The sequence below is a fragment of the Anomaloglossus baeobatrachus genome, chromosome 4, assembly GCF_048569485.1.
Source record: "Anomaloglossus baeobatrachus isolate aAnoBae1 chromosome 4, aAnoBae1.hap1, whole genome shotgun sequence".
In the NCBI taxonomy this organism is placed as follows: Eukaryota; Metazoa; Chordata; class Amphibia; order Anura; family Aromobatidae; genus Anomaloglossus; species Anomaloglossus baeobatrachus.
The window spans coordinates 74,659,535-74,681,616 of NC_134356.1; the positions used below are offsets into that span (position 1 = coordinate 74,659,535).

The window sequence follows — 22,082 nt, forward strand, 5'->3', positions numbered from 1 at the left end:
CTGTATCCAACTCTTCAAACAGCCCTGGAGCCGGGTGGCTTGTTGGGTAATCATGAGTTAATACTGGCTTTGTTTTACTAGCCAGTATTAAGCCAGAGATTCTTAATGTCAGGCACGTTTGACCCGGCCATTAAGAATCTCCAATAAAGGGTTAAAAAAAAAGACACCACACAGAGAAAAAATACTTTAATAGAAATAAATACACAGACACATTAGAGACTCCATCTTTATTACCCCCTGTCAGCCCAATAAATCCCCAATAAACCAGCGCTGATAAGAGGTTTTTTTATTAATATTTTATACTTTTTATTGCTATCCTTGTTTTAGACACAAATTTATTCAAAACAATTCACACAATAGAACAAGGAAAAAGAAAGAAGAATAAACCACATATGGTAGAAATAAAAATAAAAGTAAAAATAAAGAAAAGTAATTGATAGTGCAGGTGTCTGGTTGCAGTACCCCGGCCGGTAGTAGAGCAATTATTAAATCTAGTATAGTATATTAAGTGATGCTTCAAGGCATATGATATTTAATGCCAATTGAAACTATCACTGCAATATGATTTTTCAGATACCTGGAGAGTTTTTTTCAATCCATAAGCAAAAAGGTTTTTAATAGAGGTTTAAATTATAAGCAGCAATTTCAGCGTTCCAAGTGCCTTTAAATGAATTTGAAGAAACTGCACTTCAGGATTGTAGTGAGGATTGTAGTGAGGATGAGGTGCCCCAGCTCATCACTTGATGAGCTGGGGCACCTCATCCTCACCACAATCCTCACTAGTGTAGTAGTAGTGACGATTGTAGTGAGGATGAGGTGCCCCAGCTCATCACTTGATGAGCTGGGGCATCTCATCCTCACTACAATCCTCACTAGTGTAGTAGTAGTGACGATTGTAGTGAGGATGAGGTGCCCCAGCTCATCACTTGATGAGCTGGGGCACCTCATCCTCACTACAATCCTCACTACAATCGGGAAGCAGCGTGCAGCCTTCACTCCGTGAGAGATGCTGGCTGTCAGCGGTAACAGCGGTAACGCTGACAGACGCGTTACCATAGCAACGGTGCTCTCGGAGCCGCGGTTAGCGGTGACGTCACCGCTAACTGCGTTGCTATGGCAACGGTGATCTCCGTTAATGACCGGCTGTGTCAGCCGGTCCCTAACGGAATGGGGAGTCGACCGTGTGCTAGAGCATGTCGCCGGTACACGGCGATACACATATGTGCACCGTGTACCGGAGAGTGCAATGACAGGTCCTACATGACGCGTCATAGTCATGTGAGCAGTCTGTAGCCAATGAGATAATAGCCACGTGACTGGTCACATGGCTATTTTGACGTCACGATAGGTCCTGCATCGCTGCTGGCAGTGCTGGTCACCGGGAGGATTCAGCGATCATCGGATGGAATAGCGGCAGGAGACAGAGTGCAGGAGGGATCGCGGGGACCAATAAGTGTTATGGCAATGTTTATTAACTGTTTGTGTACATTTATCATGCATTTTTATGTGTTTGTGATTGCCTCCCATTATAGCCTATTGGTTCGAGTTCGGTTCGTCGAACGTTCGACGAACCGAACTCGAACGAGACCTCCATTCGGTGAACCGACCTCGAGCCGAACCGCGACCGGTTCGCTCATCTCTAATCCTGAGTACCAAAAATGCCAGGATGACCCGCCAAAACAGAGCAATGAACCTCAGAGACAACTCGGTCTCTCCATTGGTCTGGGACAAACAGTTTCCCTGTAGGACATCTCTCAGGTTTATCCCCCTGAAATTCCGCCAGTGCCAACCACAGATCAGGTGAAATAGCCGAGAAAACTACACCATCATTCAGGATAGTAGACGGTTCGACAACCTCCAAAGAGTCAGCGCAGAAACTCCTGGAAAGGGCATCGGCCTTAACATTCTTGGTGCCCGGCAAAAAAGAGACCACAAAATTAAACCGGGTAAAAAACAAAGCCCACCTGGCCTGCCGAGGATTCAACCTCTTGGCCGATTCCAGATAGATGAGATTCTTGTGGTCCGTAAGCACCACAACTTGATGCCTAGCCCCCTCCAACCAATGCCTCCACTCTTCAAATGCCCACTTAATAGCCAATAATTCCCGGTTCCCCACATCACAATTCCGTTCAGAAGGAGCAAATTTCCGAGAGAAAAAGGCACAGGGCTTAAGTATACCCGAAGTAGCGTCTTGTTGAGATGGAACAGCACCTGCTCCGATCTCTGAGGCATCGATCTCAACTTAAAATGGGCGAGACACATCAGGTTGCTGCAGAACTGGGGCAGAAGTGAATCGCCTTTTAAGCTCCTGGAAGGCCACAATAGCCTTAGGGGTCCAATGCTCAGCATCAGCTCCCTTCTTTGTCAAATCTGTCAGAGGTTTGACAATGGTAGAAAAATTGGCTATAAATTTACGGTAAAAATTAGCAAACCCCAAAAACCGCTGCAGGGATTTTAGAGAAGTCGGTTGCACCCAGTCGTAAATAGCCTGAACCTTAACCGGGTCCATTTCGATAGCGGAGGGAGACAGGATGAAGCCCAAAAAGGAAATCCTTTGCACCCCAAAGAGGCACTTTGACCCCTTAACGTACAGTGCATTATCCTTAAGTATCTGAATAACATCCCGTACTTGCCCAACATGAGAGTCCCAATCATCAGAAAAAATCAAGATGTCATCCAAATACACAATCAAAAATTTACCAATAAGGTCCTGAAAAATATCATTCATGAAGGCCTGGAAGACGGAGGGTGCATTAGTGAGCCCAAAAGGCATCACTAGGTACTCAAAATGCCCCTCAGGAGTATTAAAAGCCGTCTTCCATTCATCACCCTCCTTAATACGGATGAGATTATACGCACCCTTGAGATCCAGTTTCGTAAACCATTTGGCACGCTTCACTCTAGAGAACAGATCAGACATCAGAGGCAAAGGGTACTGATATTTGACCGTAATTTTATTAAGAAGACGGTAATCAATACAAAGCCTCAACGAACCATCTTTCTTAGCCACAAAGAAGAAACCGGCACCCAAAGGAGAAGATGAGGGCCGAATGTGCCCCTTCTCCAATGATTCCCTGATGTATGACCGCATGGCATCATGTTCGGGCACAGACAAGTTGAAAATCCGCCCCTTGGGAAATTTACAACCGGGCACAAACTCAATGGCACAGTCACAGTCCCGGTGTGGGGGCAGAGAATCAGATTCCTGGTCATTAAATACATCACGGAAATCAGACAAGAAGGCCTGAACATCAACTGCCTGAGCAGACATGGATGACACGGAAAGGTCCTGATGCACACCTTGACAACCCCAACTAGCTACCGACAAGGATCTCCAGTCAAGAACCGGATTATGGGTCTGCAACCATGGAAATCCCAGTACCAAGCTATCCTGTAGATTATGCAATACTAAAAATGTACAAGTTTCCTGATGCGTTGGTGCAACTCTCATAGGCACCTGGGTCCAAAATTGGGGTTTATGTTCTGCCAAAGGGGTAGCATCAATGCCCCGTAAAGGAATAGGAGTTTGCAAAAGAACCATGGGGAAACCACAATCCCTAGCAAACCCAAAATCCATCAAATTGAGCGTTGCCCCTGAGTCCAGAAAGGCAAATGCAGAAAAGGAAGACAATGAGCAAATCAATGTGACAGACAAAAGAAACTTTGGTTGCAAAGAACCCACAGTAACAGAAGTAACCAATCTCCTTTCACGGTTAGGGCAGACAGAGATGTTATGAGAAGCGTCTCCACAATAGAAGCACAGTCTATTCTTCCATCTGAACCCCTGCCGACTAGCATTAGAAAGGACCCTATCACACTCCATAGGCTCCAAAGGCTGTTCCACAGGCACAAAACCAGCAGGTATCTTCCTGCGCTCACGTAAACGCCTATCAATCTGAATGGCCAAGGTCATAGAGGCATCAAGACCAGAAGGGACGGGAAATCCTACCATTACATCCTTCACAACATCAGCAATACCCTTGCGAAAAAGAGCCGCAAGCGCATCATCATTCCATTTGGTAAGGACCGCCCACTTTCGAAATTTCTGACAAAACGTTTCTGCAGAATCCAAACCCTGAGTTAAGGACAACAAGACCTTTTCTGCTTGGTCCACAATATTGGGTTCGTCATATAATAAACCAAAGGCCTGAAAAAAGGAGTCCACATCACTGAGAATCGGATCATTAGACGCTAAAGAGAAGGCCCAGTCCTGAGGGTCACCACGCAGCAAGGAGATGACAATCTTAACCTGCTGTACGGGATTCCCTGAGGACTTAGGGTGCAGGTCAAAAAATAATTTACAATTATTTTTGAAGCTCAAAAATCTCGACCTATCTCCCGAAAAAAATTCAGGAACAGGAATCTTAGGCTCTGCAAGGGGAGTCTCTGCGAGATAAGACTCTATACGACGAACCTTAACATCAAGATGAGCAACATGCTCACCCAATTCATCCATGCTAGACAAAAGAAATCTTCCACAGAACCCAAAGAAGAAGAGGAAAAATACCAAAAAAAAAAAAAAAAGTTCTCAGAAGCCTTTTTTTTTTTTTCCTTCTTAAGAGTACCCTTTAAATTTGTTGGCCGGATGTACTGTTATGATCCGGAACCATGGAAGACCACCACAAATCATTGGCAAAAGGTGACAAGAGCATTGGCAACTAATCTGGCCGCCATCCCCTTACTAACCATCACAACTAGAAGTAGCCGAGGGGTGAACTAACATCCTGTGCACCGCGAACCCAGCCGGAGAACTAACTATCCTAAAGGTAGGAAAGATGAATAAAGCCTGCTTTACACGGTACGACCGATTGTGCGATTTCACAATCGATCGTACCCGCCCCGTCCTTTTTGCGTCACGGGCAAATCGCTGCCCGTGTCGCACAAAGTTAGTAACCCCCGTCACACATACTTACCTCTCGTGCGACCTCGCTGTGGGCGGCGAACGTCCACTTCCTGGAGTGGGAGGGACGTTCGGCGTCACAGCGACGTCACACGGCCGCCGGCCAATAGAAGCGGAGGGGCGGAGATGAGCGGGACGTAAACATCCCGCCCACCTCCTTCCTTCCACATAGAGCCGGCGGCGGCCGCGGGAGGCAGGTGAGCTGCTCACCGTTCCCGTGGTGTCACACGGAGCGGCGTGTGCTACCACAGAAACGATGGTCAACTAAATTAAACGATTTTATGGAACCTAGCGAGCAGTACCCGACTCACAATTTGTGAGCGATACTGCGTCGCTAGGAGGTGTCACACAGGCCGACATCGCCAGCGATGCCGGATGTGCGTCACAAAATCCGTGACCCCGACGATCTATCGCACGATAGATTGTCTGGTGTAAAGCAGCCTTAACTCTCTGCCTCAGAAAATAGACAAGAATAGCTAGCCCCCCACATTCAAAGACTGCGGTGATATAGGAGAAACACAATACACAGGTAGATGACAGGATTAGCAAAAGGTGAGGCCCCCGCTGACTAAAATAGGAAAGGACAGGAAAGGGACTGATGGTGGCCAGAGAAAAACCCTACAAAATACCAACTTCCTGATAGTACAAAAAGGCCCTCAGATCGCACGATCTGAACTCCGTCCTATACCAGGTGCCCTTGTCATACCAATGAACAGAAAACAAGAATCATAACAAAGTCAACAAGCCACAAACACATGGACCCAAAGGAGCTATACTCCACACAGAACTGCAAGGAGTTCCTCAACAATCCACTGAGGGGGAAAATCCCTGCAAGCAAATAAACTGAAACCAACCACAGCAAATGACAAACCCAGATAAACAAAAGAACCAGACAATAAATAAAGAGCAAGCACTTATTTGGGGAAGGTGTGGTGTAGAGCAGGATTAAGCAGGCTGGAGATATAAAGAACAACTGACATCCGGCAACAGCCTGCAATCAGACCAGGATTTAAATAAGCAGAGAGTTAGCGAAGGAAACACCCACTGCACAACACACCTGGTCCAAGTCCAAACCATTCCTGGCCACCAGAGGGAGCCTCCCAGCAGCCAAAACATAACTAACATTCACAACATCTAGGCTAGTGATGCTTTCCTGTGTAGTCTCCATTGCATTGACACCTACTGAATATGTTTGCTGCCCAACACTAGATGCTGTAGTAAGTGACTGATCAGTGTTTCCACTAGTAACAGTTGTTGTACTTGGAACAAATATTGATGCAGCTGTTTGAGCAGATGGAAGACCAAGTGTAGGTGGTACATATTGATGTGTTTGAAGAGGCTGAGTATGTATGTGCAGTTAGTTGGGTAAGGCTGATGTTGAAAGTACTGTTGTTGTGGATTATTAGGAACATGGTAGGATGTTGGTTGTTGAATCATTTGAGGTAGTCTTTGAAGATTACTAACATTACTTGGATAGCTAAAAGAGGATTGTATTGGTGTCTGTTGTGGGCCTTGTGGGTTAAATGATGGCTGTTGAGATGGCCTTTGTATCATTAATGTACCTGTTTGATGTGGGACCATTGTTGGCCTAATTTGTACATCACTTCCCATAGAAGAAGATGGACACTGTATATGTGTTTGTTGCACTACAGGATTTAGTTGTGAATTTGAGTAATGTTCATCAGTTTGGGTTTCCACAGTTTGTTGGATTGTGTTTGTGTGTGGGCCACGTGGATTAGCTCTCCATTGTTCAATCACTTCAAAATAATATATGGGTTCGGGCTCACGCTGGGTAGCAGATGTCAGTGTTATTAAGGACGCCCTTAACCTGTCCTGCCTATCATCTTGGACCAATGCAAGAGAGGGAGAGAGAGAGCGGCAAAATCTCTCTCCATCACTCTCTGGTATCAGTGAGTTCATCATGTGTATTATTCTGGTATCAATGATCTCAGGCTGGGACCGTAAATCTTCATAACGCCTATGTCTGCGACCACGGATAGATTGGGCTACTGTGCGCATGGTATTAGTTGTTATTCTTGGCTGTGGGCCTGTTTGTTGCTGTGGCCTACTCTCTGCAAGAACTGGTGAAGGACCACTTTGTTGACCTGTAGACTGTCCTGGAATTACAGTAGTGGATTGACTTGTTCCCAAACCCAAATCAGATGACATTTCTTCTGCGTCTGGCTGGCTGGCGTTGGGGATTGTGGGTGGTTGGTAGGAGATTGGCTCCATCTCAGAAGCAGAGGTAGCTGTAGCTGTTAAGACTGCTGACTGTGCCTCCTCACTGTCTTCTAAATTATCCTCCTTACTTTTGTGAAAAGAAAAAAAATAAATTTACTGTGTGCATTGTAATAAAGACCGCCATGTGATATGATGGTTAAAACTTACTTTGGTACTTCCATAATGGGCATGAGGAAGCTGAGTTTTTCATAATGGACTTTTTTTTTTTTTTTTTGATGCTGCAGCTGTGGTTGCCACTGGGTTATATTCTCTTCTGAACTGGTCACGTGCAGACCGCCAACGGCGTTTCACAAGATCCACTGTTTCCAAAAAGAACATAATATATCAAACTCAAGAATAAATTATTTTCCATGTAAAAAGGCACATTGATCTTGTCTTGCAAACATTTCAATAATTAGGTTAATACATTCATGTGGATTAAAACTACAACCCATGACAATCATATAGGGACATAATAACACAATTAACACACAATTTATCACTTTAAACATAGGCCAAAAAAACAAAACGAAAATGCCATCAGTAAGCCATGAGAGCCTAAATATCTATAAACCCATGAAGTGCCATATGTTCCTCAAATCTTGTACATTACAAACTACAAATTACTGTTACCATTACAGACATGGTGGCAACAAGGGTAATGCATGAAAAAAAAACATAAAAAGATTAATGTATAGACACTGAACAGCACATTTTAAAAAGGCTTTAAAAAAACAAAACATAACACATGCTTGATTGATGCTTGACCAGCCTGAAATGCCTTTTGTACATATGTAACGGGGTGCCTCGGGGATTGTAGTCGTGGCCCCTTTTTCTGTCAGGCTTACCCCCGGCTCCGCCGTCACTTTTGGGACAGGGGATTGTTCTGTGGGGCAGAGTGTGGTGTAAAAGAGCATACTTTCAGCCGCAGGAAGACTCTTCAGGCAGGGATCAGATAAACCAAACGACATCTTTATTGCACAGAGTTTCACAGACAGCTCAATGCACGGATTTTGCAGCGCACGGTCACAATTCCTGTCCGGGGAAATCTTTCCTTGTCGTCTCCTCTAGTGGGGATGTGCCCGACTACTCCACTTCACCTAGGCTCCCACTCCAGCTATCACAGACTGGTCCCACACCAATTCTGCTTCACCCTTGAGGACACTTCTTCTCTTCTTCCCTTCTTTCTTTCTTTCTTTCTGCCCACTCAGCTCCACACTCTGCCCCTGGCTGTTCCTTCTCCCCTGTCCTGGAATCAACTGACTTCAACACACACACACTTCTCTCTCTAAGCTGCCGGCTCCTCCTCTCTCCTGCCCTGTTTCTATGGGGACAGCCGACCCACCCGGGCTCTAGGGGAAAACCCACTGCACAGTAAAAACATGTTTATTAATAACATCAACAGTAACTACCCCAGAGTGAGGTATCTTCAGGGGGAAACTGCACCTCCTTGTAAGGGGTCTGCCCACCCCTTACATTCCTCCCCTCTTTAAGCCTAAGCCTCCCGGCAAGGCTCGAACCTGTAAAACACAATTTAGCAGCAAGGCAAACTTTGGATAAAACTTTAAAACCTTCATAAACAAAGTCAACCACTGAGCGCCCAAGTTCTGCGCCCGGAGTCCCTCCTGGGAGCTCCCGGTCTTTGTAGGCAGTGTGCCCGGAGGCCTTCAGCAGGCACTCCCGGTCTTTGCTGGTCTTCTGCCCGGAGGCTTTTACAGCACTCCCGGTCTTAGTAGATAGGAGGACAAACAATAAAGTCTTCCTTAACATCACGGAGGGAGCCCCTGGCTCAGTCCAGCATCAGGCTCCTTCCAGGCTCGGTAACTTAAACATGGTTGCAAACTGTGGAACTTTTCCGGCTCTTTAACAACACCGGTCTTCAACACGAACATGTCCATCACCTCCGGTCGTTACGGGTCACTCGGGATGGTAAGCGCGCTGCCATTCGGCCCGCTGAGCCCTCACATAATCGGAAAGGGACTGACCTGGCAAGCGGCGCAGCCTCCGGAACGGTTCGTAGTTGACTGGTGGTTCTGGCGCCTCTGTCTCCGGTTTTGCCTCTTCAACCCCCGACGGGGGTGACGGGGTCGCTGAACGGGACGGACGGGGACTACCCACGACGATCACCGGGTGTGTGAACATACTCTGGTGGATCGCTAACACCGTCGGTGTCCCCTTGTCTGGGTCAGCACTCAGTCCTGTCTTGACTTCTGGCGACACCGCCAGAGTGTTTCTCGGCCGGGAAATCTCAGCCAGCACCGGTCTCTGCTGTGTACGTCTCCGGTACTGACACTCTTCCCATCCGATCTCTTGCAGACCTTCCTGTAATGGCGCCGGGAACGGTGGAGATGCTGGGGAAGGTGGAGGCGGGCCTACTTTTCCCGCTCTTGGGTATACTCCACCCCCAGTCTCACACATCCGATCGACCCCTCCGCGGCGGTTCTTCTTTTTTTCTGGAACACCGCCCACTTCACATGTCTTCTTCAGCATCCTGGGGCCAGCACCTCCCCTCTTTGGGCGGAGTACTCCGTACTTCATTTTCTTCACCGGCCAGCCCCAGGCTTTTCTTTTGGCGCCAATTCTTCGCGCGCTCACTGTGTTCGTGCAGACGGCGGCCATCTTGCCGCCATCTTGTGCCCGGTCCAACGCCTTAGGCACCACTTGTTCTTCCCACCAAGGGATCGGGACTCTTCGCCAAAAATCCGGATCCTGTGCCCTAGGCACCACTTGGTCTCCATCTTCTTGAGTCGGGACCCCTTGCATATGATCCGGATCCTGCCGACTACGCCACATGTAACGGGGTGCCTCGGGGATTGTAGTCGTGGCCCCTTTTTCTGTCAGGCTTACCCCCCGGCTCCGCCGTCACTTTTGGGACAGGGGATTATTCTGTGGGGCAGAGTGTGGTGTAAAAGAGCATACTTTCAGCCGCAGGAAGACTCTTCAGGCAGGGATCAGATAAACCAAACGACATCTTTATTGCACAGAGTTTCACAGACAGCTCAATGCACGGATTTTGCAGCGCACGGTCACAATTCCTGTCCGGGGAAATCTTTCCTTGTCGTCTCCTCTAGTGGGGATGTGCCCGACTACTCCACTTCACCTAGGCTCCCACTCCGGCTATCACAGACTGGACCCACACCAATTCTGCTTCACCCTTGAGGACACTTCTTCTCTTCTTCCCTTCTTTCTTTCTTTCTTTCTTTCTGCCCACTCAGCTCCACACTCTGCCCCTGGCTGTTCCTTCTCCCCTGTCCTGGAATCAACTGACTTCAACACACACACCCTTCTCTCTCTAAGCTGCCGGCTCCTCCTCTCTCCTGCCCTGTTTCTATGGGGACAGCCGTCCCACCCGGGCTCTAGGGGAAAACCCACTGCACAGTAAAAACATGTTTATTAATAACATCAACAGTAACTACCCCAGAGTGAGGTATCTTCAGGGGAAAACTGCACCTCCTGGTAAGGGGTCTGCCCACCCCTTACACATACATGAAGTGCTTTGCAGCCCATATATACATATATATGATGACATTACTACAACACAACAAGGATTAGTTTAAAGGCCCAAAAAACAACACTCTCCTGTTTGTGAGTCTCCAGTGCAGCTCAAAATGAGTCAGGCCCATTAATACATGCCAAACAAACTATACAAATATGGCTAGATTCTGCCTACAAAATGTGCACATGTAGGTAAAGACAGAAGTAATGAAAATATCTGTACTCACCATATTTATTTTTCCTTCCAGGGGTGCATTGAGACCATCCATTCCTAGGGTAGACTATCTCTGCCACAGACATCCATGCTCGTTCCACCATTAACCTGTCATGGTAGCCATCAACACGTGTGTCCCACAGCTCTGGATGCCTCTCCACTTCTCCAATCCGCCTCTCTGTATCGATTCTGGGCGCCATGCTCAGTACCTTTGTTGTTCTCTGTGCTCAAAGTTCCCGTGCAGTGAGAGGGCAGGTGCCCAGCTGCTGTCTGGCGTGCAAATAAGACAGGAAATGTTTGTTTGGCGCCAGAATTAATGGACTACAATTGACCTGATAGATTGGTAACAAGTGTTTTAGATTTTTTGATTAAAAACGGACACGGAGGATACGTGCTGAACACGGACATACTCCGTGTGCGGTCCGTGCAGGCACGGACCCATAGACTATAGCGGGTCCGTTCCTCCGTGCTGCCGGCCAAAAACAGACATGTCATCCGTGTAGAAAACCGCACACACGTACTTACCACACGGACACACGTTCCGTGTGATTTTACGTGTGTGTGCCATCTACCAGAGAGTAACATTGGTCTCTGTGTCTCCGTGTCTTCGGTACGTGCAAAAACGTATCAAACACGTACCGGAGACACGGATGTCTGTTGCGGGTCTGAATAACATTGTCCGAGTGCATTGTGAGATTTTCTCGCATTGCACTCGTCCAACTCATACGCTTGTGTGTGCACACCCTAAATGTGATGCTTAGCCAAAGGATCAAAATTCAAAGTCCCAAGGATCTATTTCAAATTAGGTTTAACATTGCTTTCTAGTAAGGTGAAACAAAGCAAACACTGCAATTACCATTCCTTGCCAGATGAGGTCTCCTCCACCCTATTGATGTTTTTTCTCTTTTGTCAGTTTTGTAGTGACGTTTGTACTCATTTCCCATTCATTTGAAATCTGTAAGATACTTACTTGCTCCATATCTAGATACAATTATTGGTTCATATAAATGGCGAGACATATAAGAGTTATGTTGCTTGAGCAGAGGCCTTTGAAAATGGAGAAATGATAACCGACAGTAGTAGCAGAGGTAGTGGTAACACTGTTCAAGACCAAATATTGTGTGTCCCCGAAAATAAGACACTGTCTTACATTATTTTTTTGCCCAGAAAAATGCACTAGGGCTTATTTTTGAGGTAGGGCTTATTTTTAGCAAAACACAGGTTAGGGTAATTTTACCCCCACAAAGGTAGACACACCCCAGCATAATCATACTTACCAGACTCCGGACATCTGCGTTGCTCCCAGGTCCTCCTGGAATCCATAGTGGGCGCTCCCATGAGATCCTTGTGTGCTCCACAGTGGTCCCACCCTGCTTCCGGCTGGCACACTCACACATCAGATCGTAGTAGCAACATACACACAAACATCCGGTGATACCGTGCTGCTTCCGGTCAACACACACTTACATCAGATCGCAGTATCATCTCACACATGTACAAACATCTGGTGATACCATACTGCTTCTGGCATCAATATGTTCCACCGCAGGTACTTGCGTTCCACCACAGGTCCTTGCATTCCACTGCATCCCAGGTCCCCAGAGCAGTACAGTATCACTGGATGTGTGTGTGCGTTCCACCACTGGTCCTCGATGCATTCCACAGCATCCCATTCAGGGTCTGGGGAGTATGATTGCGGGATCTGTCTTCTCTTTTGTGGGTGTTTGTTGTCTTTAATGAGAACCAACTATAAGGATTTTCATATATAAAGTAAAGCCAGCGTTAGTAAAATAGTGTAATAGTGTACTAAGTACCCTATGTTTATTTATATACATTATGCTTTTAATTAGATATAGCAGGGTATATGTTTATATTATTTTCATCTTTTTTTTATGTCTTATGGTCAGTGTGAACATGAGCTTACAAACTGCATGTGTGACGCCCTGGCCTATCAGGTCGTCACAAGAGTGCTGTGCAATCTGCCCTTTTGGATGGTACCTGCTCCTCCTTGGTTACGGGTCCTGTCCCTTTGGTGTTGCTAAGAACACTAAGAACAGGTATACACAAATCCTGAGGAACACTCTGCACCTCACCCACCAGATACCCATTGGGCAGCCTGAGGGGAATAGGGCCGCCCAGATGGAGGGATAGTAGAAGGAGGGCCAGAAGTGTCAGTCAGTAGTCAGTAGTCAGTTCGAGTGCAGCAGTGACAGTGAGAGGTCACACTGCGGAGATGGGCTCCTGTACCTGTCCCAGGTGCCAGACGTTGGCCTGGCTTGGAAGGAGCTGGAACCCTGGTCGCAGGGGGTAGTGGAAAGGGGCACGGTATTGCCACGGAGGGCAGTTCGGCGGCCTTGTGGTACAACCGGGCAGGGGCCAGGGCACGACGGGGTACGCGGACCCTAGGCTGGGAAGTACCTTCACGCAGTCCAGTAATTTACCCGACGAGGACAGAGTCTTCACGAGCCGTTCTCCACCCGCTCCAAAATCGGGGTACTAGCGCAACGAGGTGGATAGGACTTCCCAAAACCGTCCAGAAAATCCCAAGCATGAACCCTGAGAGCAAGCTCACTCCGTTAGCCACTCGGGTGAGCAGGACCCGAGTAGTTTCAGGCAAAAGGGATCCACAAAAAGTAAACACAGTGCCAAGGGACAAGGCTTCAGACCAACCAGCAACGCCAAAAGGGCACGGACCCAGCATGCTCCAACAACATATGCAGGGCATTCAGGACTTTGGTTTACCCGTTGTCGGTGTCAGAATTCCTGGACTGTGTGAGTACGTTGTGCCCCTCTCCTCCCGACGGGTCCCCATCCTTCCACTACCGAGCCCCGGGATACCTTTCCCCTGCCCACGGAGGGGTTAACATCACAAGCTGCCATCCCATCGCTCCTGGGCGCTCCCCCAAATGCAGCAGCGGTGGTACCCCACATTACCACGACCCGTGGGTGGCGTCACGAACTTTATTATTTACCCCCCTTTTTTCATTTGAGTGGCCGCGCGATGCCGCCTCGGGTCCGGAGACCCCTCAGGCCACTGCGGATCCGGATCCGAGCAGCCTGTCAGCTGTCGCAGGGGCGGCACACATGCACACCAACTAATACTCCAGCTCACTTTTTGTTTTCCTTTGTAGTCTCTTGTACTCAGTACAAATAGGGTGCCGACTCCCTTTTCAGTGAGTTGGGTATTTCATCTGGTGCCTCCCATAGCTGTGTGTCCAGTTGGGATCTAGCCACTCTCTGCCCTTATTCAGATTGATGTCTTTGGACACATGGTGAGGTTTTAATATTAGAGAGTGTAGGTACTGTTCCGATTGGGTACACCTTGTCGCGATGGGATGGCTTTACACTTTTTTGATCAAAAATAGTGTTTAATAACTAAGCTATGTTTATTTATATGCATTATGCTTTTATTTAGTTACAGCAGGGTATATGTTTATATTATTTTCATCTTTGTTTTTTTAGGATGGGGACATGTATACCGGGATGGGAATATGTATACCAGGATGGGGACATATTTACCAGGATGTGGGCATATACACCAGGAGGGGCCAAGCATGGGAACATATATACCAGAATGGGGGACATATTTACCAGGAAGGAGCCAAGGATGACAGACATTACTACATAATAAGGGAAAGGCAACTTGTATATCTTCATAGGATTTAGAACACTATAAGGGCCCATACATCTGACCAACATGCGGTGGTGGGGGCTCAGGTCCACATATTGCATCAGAGCCCATCGAACTCTAGTTACTCCACTGCATGCTTGAATCTGGATCTGGTCCAGAACATGCACAGAAGACTTTTAATTTTAGGACCAAAACAGTAACAATGCTGACACATGACAAGAATCTGCATAACTGACCACATGCTAAATAGTTCTAAATAGTTACAAATCATATTTATGTATGAGATAGCCAAGATGATTGTCTATGAAATGAAGGCAGTCTCAAAATCAAATCATTAGTGGATCATGAGATATGGAGCATGAAAGTCAAAGGTTCAAAACATTGTTACCCTTTTGCTCATCACTGCATACCTAAATGAGGCAATGATTCCCAAAGTATATCAGTACTGTGTGTACAATGCACATTTTTACCAGTAATACATTCATACAGATATGTGGGGAAGGAGAGACAATACATGTGTGTTGCCCATACGAAATGTGTCTTTAACATTTGATCACTTGTTTTTTGTCTGACATTCTACACTGAACTGATGAGTTCAGGGTAACGGCATTGTGTCCAATTCTTTCTTTGTTTCTTTCCCCCTCTCGCAGTGAATGGATGGATCCCTCCCCTCCTCTTTCTTGCCATTTACACTGTCAAAGAACGACTACTCTAGAGAAACACAGTTGCAGCTTGAGAAGAGAAGTACAGGATTTAACAAGCTCTGTAGAACAATGCCAAGATCCTACTCAGCAAATTGTGGGGTTATTTCTGGTACTCTGGATTTTTTTTCTGGACTATTACTTCTGGATATACAATCCCAAAGCTTCATGCATGATTAACACGGCAAGCATTTCTAGGATTTTCTGGCTGCTTTATAAGTATTAATTCTACAATCTTGCTGGGGTAGGTAAGAAAGCCACTCTCTGTACAGCACTGCGGAATATGTTACCGCTATATGGAGCTTTTTCTTTGGTAATATAGAGAGACAGATCTTTCCGAAGTTATTAATATAACTAAAAATCTGCAAGGGCAGAAAGTTTGGAATATATTGTGGAATTGACGAAGATGCGGCTTTTTTATGGAAATGTTCCATATGTCTGGTTAACTCCTTGTGCATTGTGTGAAGATTTGATATTAGTCATTTAAGAAGTAGTCTGTTGTAGGGCTGACACTTGGAAAATTCTCCCAGTGTTATTTTAATTAGCTCCGAGCATTAGAATGGCAGATTGTGTTGTGGGTGTAATGTTTTCTTCTGTTTCCCAAACACATTCTAAATGATAAAGCTCATCCGTTCCCAGCCTTCCGTCATTAGCTGCAGTTTTTTTTATATTCCGCATATACTACTTAAAATACAATACTAGATCTAAGGATCTAAGCAATATTCTCATGCCAAGCCCCTTCCACGTCAGGCATGCCTCGTGTGGGCACACAAAGGGTTACACTACAATTCCTTCTGACGTGCATTTCTATATTTCGTCCCTTTTTTTGGCGTAGCCGGATCTCATCTTTTGACATTCGCAATAATTAACATTTAAATTTGAATTTGCTTTCTTGGAACGTCCATAACTTATTTTAATACGTACAACATATTTTTCCAGCCGGTGATTGGATATACTAAAACATATCTGGAGCCAATGCAGTGCTGCATACAATTCAATGGCTGCTATGAGCTCGCTCCTCCTTCGTTTCCTTTCTGTTGCCAGCTAGATTTTTACCTTAGCCTCTCTGTCTGATGGAGAAAGAAATTACAAAACAACCTTGACTGCATCCTTCTTTTTTTTTCCAAAGGATTAGCTGCTCTGTATTCAAGATGTGCTGAGGGGAAAAAGGGACGGCTTTCAGACAAGGCTTTTTCTGCAATGATTCATCCAGCAGGTTACCGTGTTTTGCAAGTAGGAATTCTGCATCTCTTCCCTTTGTGGCTGCTTGTAACCCTTACATATGCACAGTTCCGATACTCTATCCCCGAGGAGCTGAACAGGGGTGAAATTGTTGGGAATATCGCTAAGGATCTTGGAACAGATGTGGCCAAACTAGTAGCTGCTAATCTCCAGGTACTTTCTGATTCCGATTCCCAATATTTCTCTATAAATGTAAACAATGGAGCCATATTGGTGAATGACAGAATAGACAGGGAGCTGCTATGTGGTCAGAGTATTACATGTATTTTAAATCTAAAATTTGCTATAGAAAATCCAGTAGAAGTATACAGGATTGAGGTTGAGATATTAGATATAAATGATAATTCACCCCGATTCCAGAGCGAAGAGCTGACTTTAAAAATAAATGAGTTGGCTTCCCCCGGTGCTAGGTTTTTAATTCCAAATGCACAGGATCCAGATATAGGCTCTAATGCATTGCAGGAATATCATCTTAGCCCAAGTGAAAATTTTGCCCTTATTGTCAAAAAACGCACTGATGGTAGCAAATTTCCAGAGTTAGTACTAGAAAAGGCTCTAGATAGGGAACAGACAGCAGTCCACCATCTAGTACTCAAAGCAGAAGATGGTGGGGTACCATGTAGATCGAGTACCATGCAGATCACAATTATTGTTCTAGATGCTAATGATAATCACCCAGCATTTGATCAACCGTCTTATAATGTACAGCTGAAAGAAAATGCCCCCAAAAACTCCCTAGTTATAAAACTTAATGCCACCGATTTAGATGAAGGGCCTAATGGAGAAATTGAATACTTTTTTAGCAGCCACAATTCAGAAGCCTTAAGCAATATTTTTCAGCTTAATTCAGAAACTGGTGAAATCCGAGTACTTGGAAATTTAGATTTTGAAGAGATTTCAGTTTATGAAATTGATATTGAAGCTAGAGATAAAGGAAGCCCCATTATGGAAGAGCATTGCAGTGTAATTGTCCACATTATTGACGTGAATGACAATACCCCTGAAATGACTATAAGTGCATTTTCTAGTTCAGTTCCAGAAGACTCACCAGCTGGGACAGTAGTTGCTGTAATCACTATAAAAGACAAAGATCATGGTGATAATGGAAGGGTACAGTGCCAAGTAGACAAAAATCTTCCGTTTACCGTAAGGGAGGATTTTGAGCAGCAGTTTTCCTTGATTACAAGCGATAACTTAGACCGTGAAAGTGTTTCTGAATACCAAATCACCATTACGGCAAAGGATATGGGGAACCCCCCTCTTTCCACTGTAAAAGTTATATCAGTTGCAGTTTCCGATGTGAACGATAACACCCCTCAGTTTGTTGAACCAGTCTATGAAGTTTTTGTGGAAGAGAATAACAAAGCCGGTGAGTTACTTTGTACTGTTTCTGCTACGGATCCGGACTTGGACCAGAATTCACGCCTCTCTTATGCTATATTACAGAACCCTAAAGAGGACTATGCTAGTTCATCTCATATATACATCAATTCAGAAAATGGACAGGTGTACCTTAAATTTCCCCTAGATTATGAAAGGATTAACTACTTCCAGTTCCAAATCGAAGTTTCTGATGCTGGCTCTCCACCTCTTAGAAATAAGACTGTTGTACATGTTTTTGTTCTAGATCAAAATGATAATTCTCCAGTAGTTGTGTTTCCTGTAATTGGAGCCAATTCTGTTGCCCAGTGTAAGATCCCACGTTCTACTGGGCCAAATGTTATGGTAAGCAAAATATCTGCTGTAGACCATGATTCAGGACGAAATGCATGGCTTTCCTACAACTTGCTCGAAGCAACAGATCCAACTCTATTTAGCATTGTTATGAGAACTGGTGAAATAAGAACTAAACGAGCAATCCAAGATGTTGATCCTAATGTACACGAGCTCCTTCTACTTGTGAAAGATTCTGGAGAACCCTGTTTATCAACCTCGGTAACAGTAATGATGACCCTAGAAGACAAAGACCTAGAAGTTTCCCAAGGAGTAAAAGACCACTCAAAAAAAAGGAATATTTCTAGTCTCACCTTGTATCTGATCGTCTGCTTAATTGTGATTTCCGTAATCTCACTAATTGGTTTGGCAGCCCTTGGAATTAAAATTCACAAATGTGAGAACAAGAATTTTCCCCTCTGTTGTCGGCAAAACCAAAAGAAAGCTATGGTAGCAGGATCCAAGCTTCATGGAACTTTTCAACTACACCCCAGCCTTTGTAATACCATAATAGGTGTCCGAGTGGATTGTGCTGGAAATATCCCATCAAATCGAAGGGTCAGAACATGTTTCTCCCCAGTCTCAGATATTAGTGAGTTTATGTTTATGAGGCCACCTCATGTCACTGCTAGTTCCTCCTCCCCGGGAATACTGGTTCCAGATCCTAACTTCTCCATTGCTTCCAATGAGGTGAGCTCCCAGTATTTGCCATTACTTGAAACCAAAGTCAAACAAGATGAATGTCATTAAGTTTTCTATATTTCATCTTTCATGGCATCTGTGAGCAGTGTGGTGAACATATCTACAGCCCATTTTTATCATCACAGGTCATTATGCCATAGTCTCCACCTTTTTGAAAGACAGGAAACATTACTACATTAACATTGAAGGAGAAATCCACTATTAATCAAACTTAATGATAAATTATCATCAATATGACTGAAATAAGAAGTTAATTTAATATGGATGACAAAATAATGTTCTCATAGACATCAAGGTCTTTACATTGACATTAGGCATTAACTAAAACATTCGGCAGCCTAACATCAATGACTACCAATCAGGCAAAGGTTTCAAATTAATCGATAGATATTTGCTTTTAATTTTTACATAAGATGAGAGAATATAGAATGTATACCATGTCTGAATCATTTTGATATAGGTGTTAAGGGTACAGCATAATATAAAGATGTCAATTATGGTCTTAGCCAAAACTCTGAATGCATTCCAGATATTCTGCTCTAGGATCAAAGTGCCTGAATAAAAGACCAAGGAAAGAAATTTTAGGGACAATTTCAAGCGAAGTAAAGGTAATACTAATGATCTTTCTTTAAGTTCTAAAAGTTAATATTAATGGAGCTTACAAGGTTAAATTTACGCAGAAATATAGGGAAAGGGGAATTTTTATAGTGTAAGGAACTCACATTGAGTCTAGTAAAGCAAATTTTAAATTTACAGGCCAAAATGTATTTTATTTCTTCCGATGATAGAACATTCTAAATTGATATTATTTACCGTCTACTTATTCACCGTAGATAGATAATAATGGATCTAGTTGTAAAATTAATGTAGGATAATATATCTCTAAAAAAGAAGAAGTTTAGGGAGTTTATGCTTCCTCACATAAAATATGTTCTGCAATCATCCATAATAAATATTTAAGATACAATTACATGTGATCAGCCCCAGGGATTCTCCAGGCAATGATATTTTCACAGCCCATAGTCATTTGTGTCAAACCTGACTGCTAAATATGTTCCTTATGGACAATGATACTTGCCAAGATGAAGTATAGAATTAGACTTTTCACTGCGGATTGTCAATCTGGAATATTGTACTTAACAAACTTCTTGCAACTTAAGAAGGATGAAAGTCCAGCAGACCTTGTTGGGTTTTTTGGATCTTGGTTAAACAACTGACTGACTGATGTGTCTTTACCTTCTATCTATAAACCTGCAGCACTTTTTAAAGTGCCTTATTAAAGTTGGTTCTGTATTGGATAAGAAAGAGACTTTTGAGGAATACACACCAGCAAAATAAAAAAACAAAAAACGCCATAATTACAATGTAATCAACAAGGCGTACAGAAGTACACTGTCATGTGTTTCGGTCTGTTCTAACAGACCCAGACTTGTTTGTAAAGTTTTTAGTGAGTCCAGATTAATATACAAGCATCTATTGAAGACCATACGATGGGGTAAGAGACATCATGATTCATGAACTTCTTCTTTATTTTGTCATACAACAATCATTTCTGTGCTTTACATTTTCTTACATTCATAATAAAGCATTTTCATATTTACTTTGTGTCAATTGAGTGTGTGGAACATTGTTTTTTTCATCCTGTTTTACATATTTTTTATAATGCTTATAAGTTATGCTACAATGATGCAAACATTTCTATGGAAAGGTGGATGATTGATATGAACATGCGGTGTATTTTACCAGTCAACTGTTTAAATGCATTTATACACTGTGCAGGTAAACGTTTTGTGGGTTTATCCAAGAGTAAAAAATAATACTTTGAGACTGAGGACTACAGTACCTTAAAGGGGTTGGCCACTATTTTTTTTATTGATGGCCTATCCATGAGATAGGCTCTCCATATCTGATCGGTGGGGGAATGCCACCTGCATCCCCGCTGATCAGCTCTTACCGGCGGCAGACAGAAGTTCTCAGATGCTGCCAGAACACAACAGATCCGTCACTTCTATAGTAACCGTGGCCAGTTTCGGCAGATCCACCCCCTAATCAAATGACTGGGGGGTGAATGTGCCATAACCAGCCACGGCCACTATAGTTTTGACTTAGCTGCAGTATCCAGGCATCTTTGAAGACCTTTCATCTGCCACCGGTAACAGCTGATATGTGGGTATGTCAGATGTTGCACCCACGCCAATCGGATATTGACGGCCTATCTCAGGGACAGGCCATGAATGAAAAAGTAGTGGTCAACCATTTTATAATTATACTCTTTGCAAAAGCTAAAAATACAGCTATTACTATAGGGTAGGTACCTACAGTAGCTGAGACCCACATTTCACCCATGTTGTCAGTTGTAAGCTCTTGTTCATGGTTGTTGTGAACTACCCATGAACTTTGGTGGGGGAGTGCCACCTGCATTCCCACTGATCAGCTGTTAATGGCTGCAGATGGAAGTTCTTGGATGCTGCCAGAACACAGTAGCTCCGTCACTTCTATAGTAGTTGTGGCCAAGTATGGCAGATCAACCCCCTATTCAAATGACTAGGGGGTGGATGTGCCATTACCAGCCATGGCCACTATACATTTGACTTAGCCCCAGTATTCAAACATCTTTGAAGAACTTCTGTCTGCCATCGGTAACAACTGATATGCAACGATGCCAGGTGTTTCACCCACACCAATCGGATATTGATGGCCAATCCCAGGGACAGGCCATCAATGAACAAGAAGTGACCAACCTTTTTAACATTATACTCTTTGTAAAAGCTAAAAATACAGCTATTACTGAAGGGTAGGTACATAGCTGAGCCCCACATTTCACCCATGTTTTCAGTTGTAAGCCCTCGTTCATCATTGTCATGAACTACCCATGAACCTTTATAGGAAAAGACTTTTTGCGCCTACACAGACAGGCTTTATGGTAAGTCAGGTAAGCCATTGCCTATACAGGTTCACAGACAACCACCACCAATACCTAGAGAAGTAGAATTGGTTGGTAAAAACAACCCCCAGAAGGGTTTGGTCAAGTAAATTAAACTTTAGAGATAACTCCAAGCAATAGCTGTATTTTTTTTTATTTTGGCAAAAGTATCAATATAAAGAGATTGACTATTTCTGTTTATAAACAGCTCCACCATTCATGCCCATGGACTGTTGAATGGTGACAACCGATGTCAAAAAGTAGCCATGATCTTTTTATAATTTATTAAATTAATGTTATAGCACATGATTCCTTTATGGAATAGTGATGTCACCATAGCT

The 22,082-nt window shown here is 44.3% G+C and overlaps 1 protein-coding gene across 2 annotated transcripts in view; it reads left to right on the forward strand.

Annotated features, from left to right (window-relative positions):
- Positions 1 to 15,180: 15,180 nt before the first annotated feature.
- The window catches only part of LOC142303204 (protocadherin gamma-C5-like), a 150,695-nt gene continuing 143,793 nt past the window's right edge, over positions 15,181 to 22,082 (forward strand). Inside the window, exon 1 of one of the 2 annotated variants that reach the window (XM_075344401.1) lies at positions 15,181 to 18,806. In XM_075344401.1, the coding sequence (XP_075200516.1) occupies positions 16,362 to 18,806 (2,445 nt within the window). In that variant the 5' untranslated portion in view covers positions 15,181 to 16,361. The remainder of the gene's footprint in view (positions 18,807 to 22,082) is intronic. The other variant, XM_075344402.1, reaches the window with a different exon arrangement.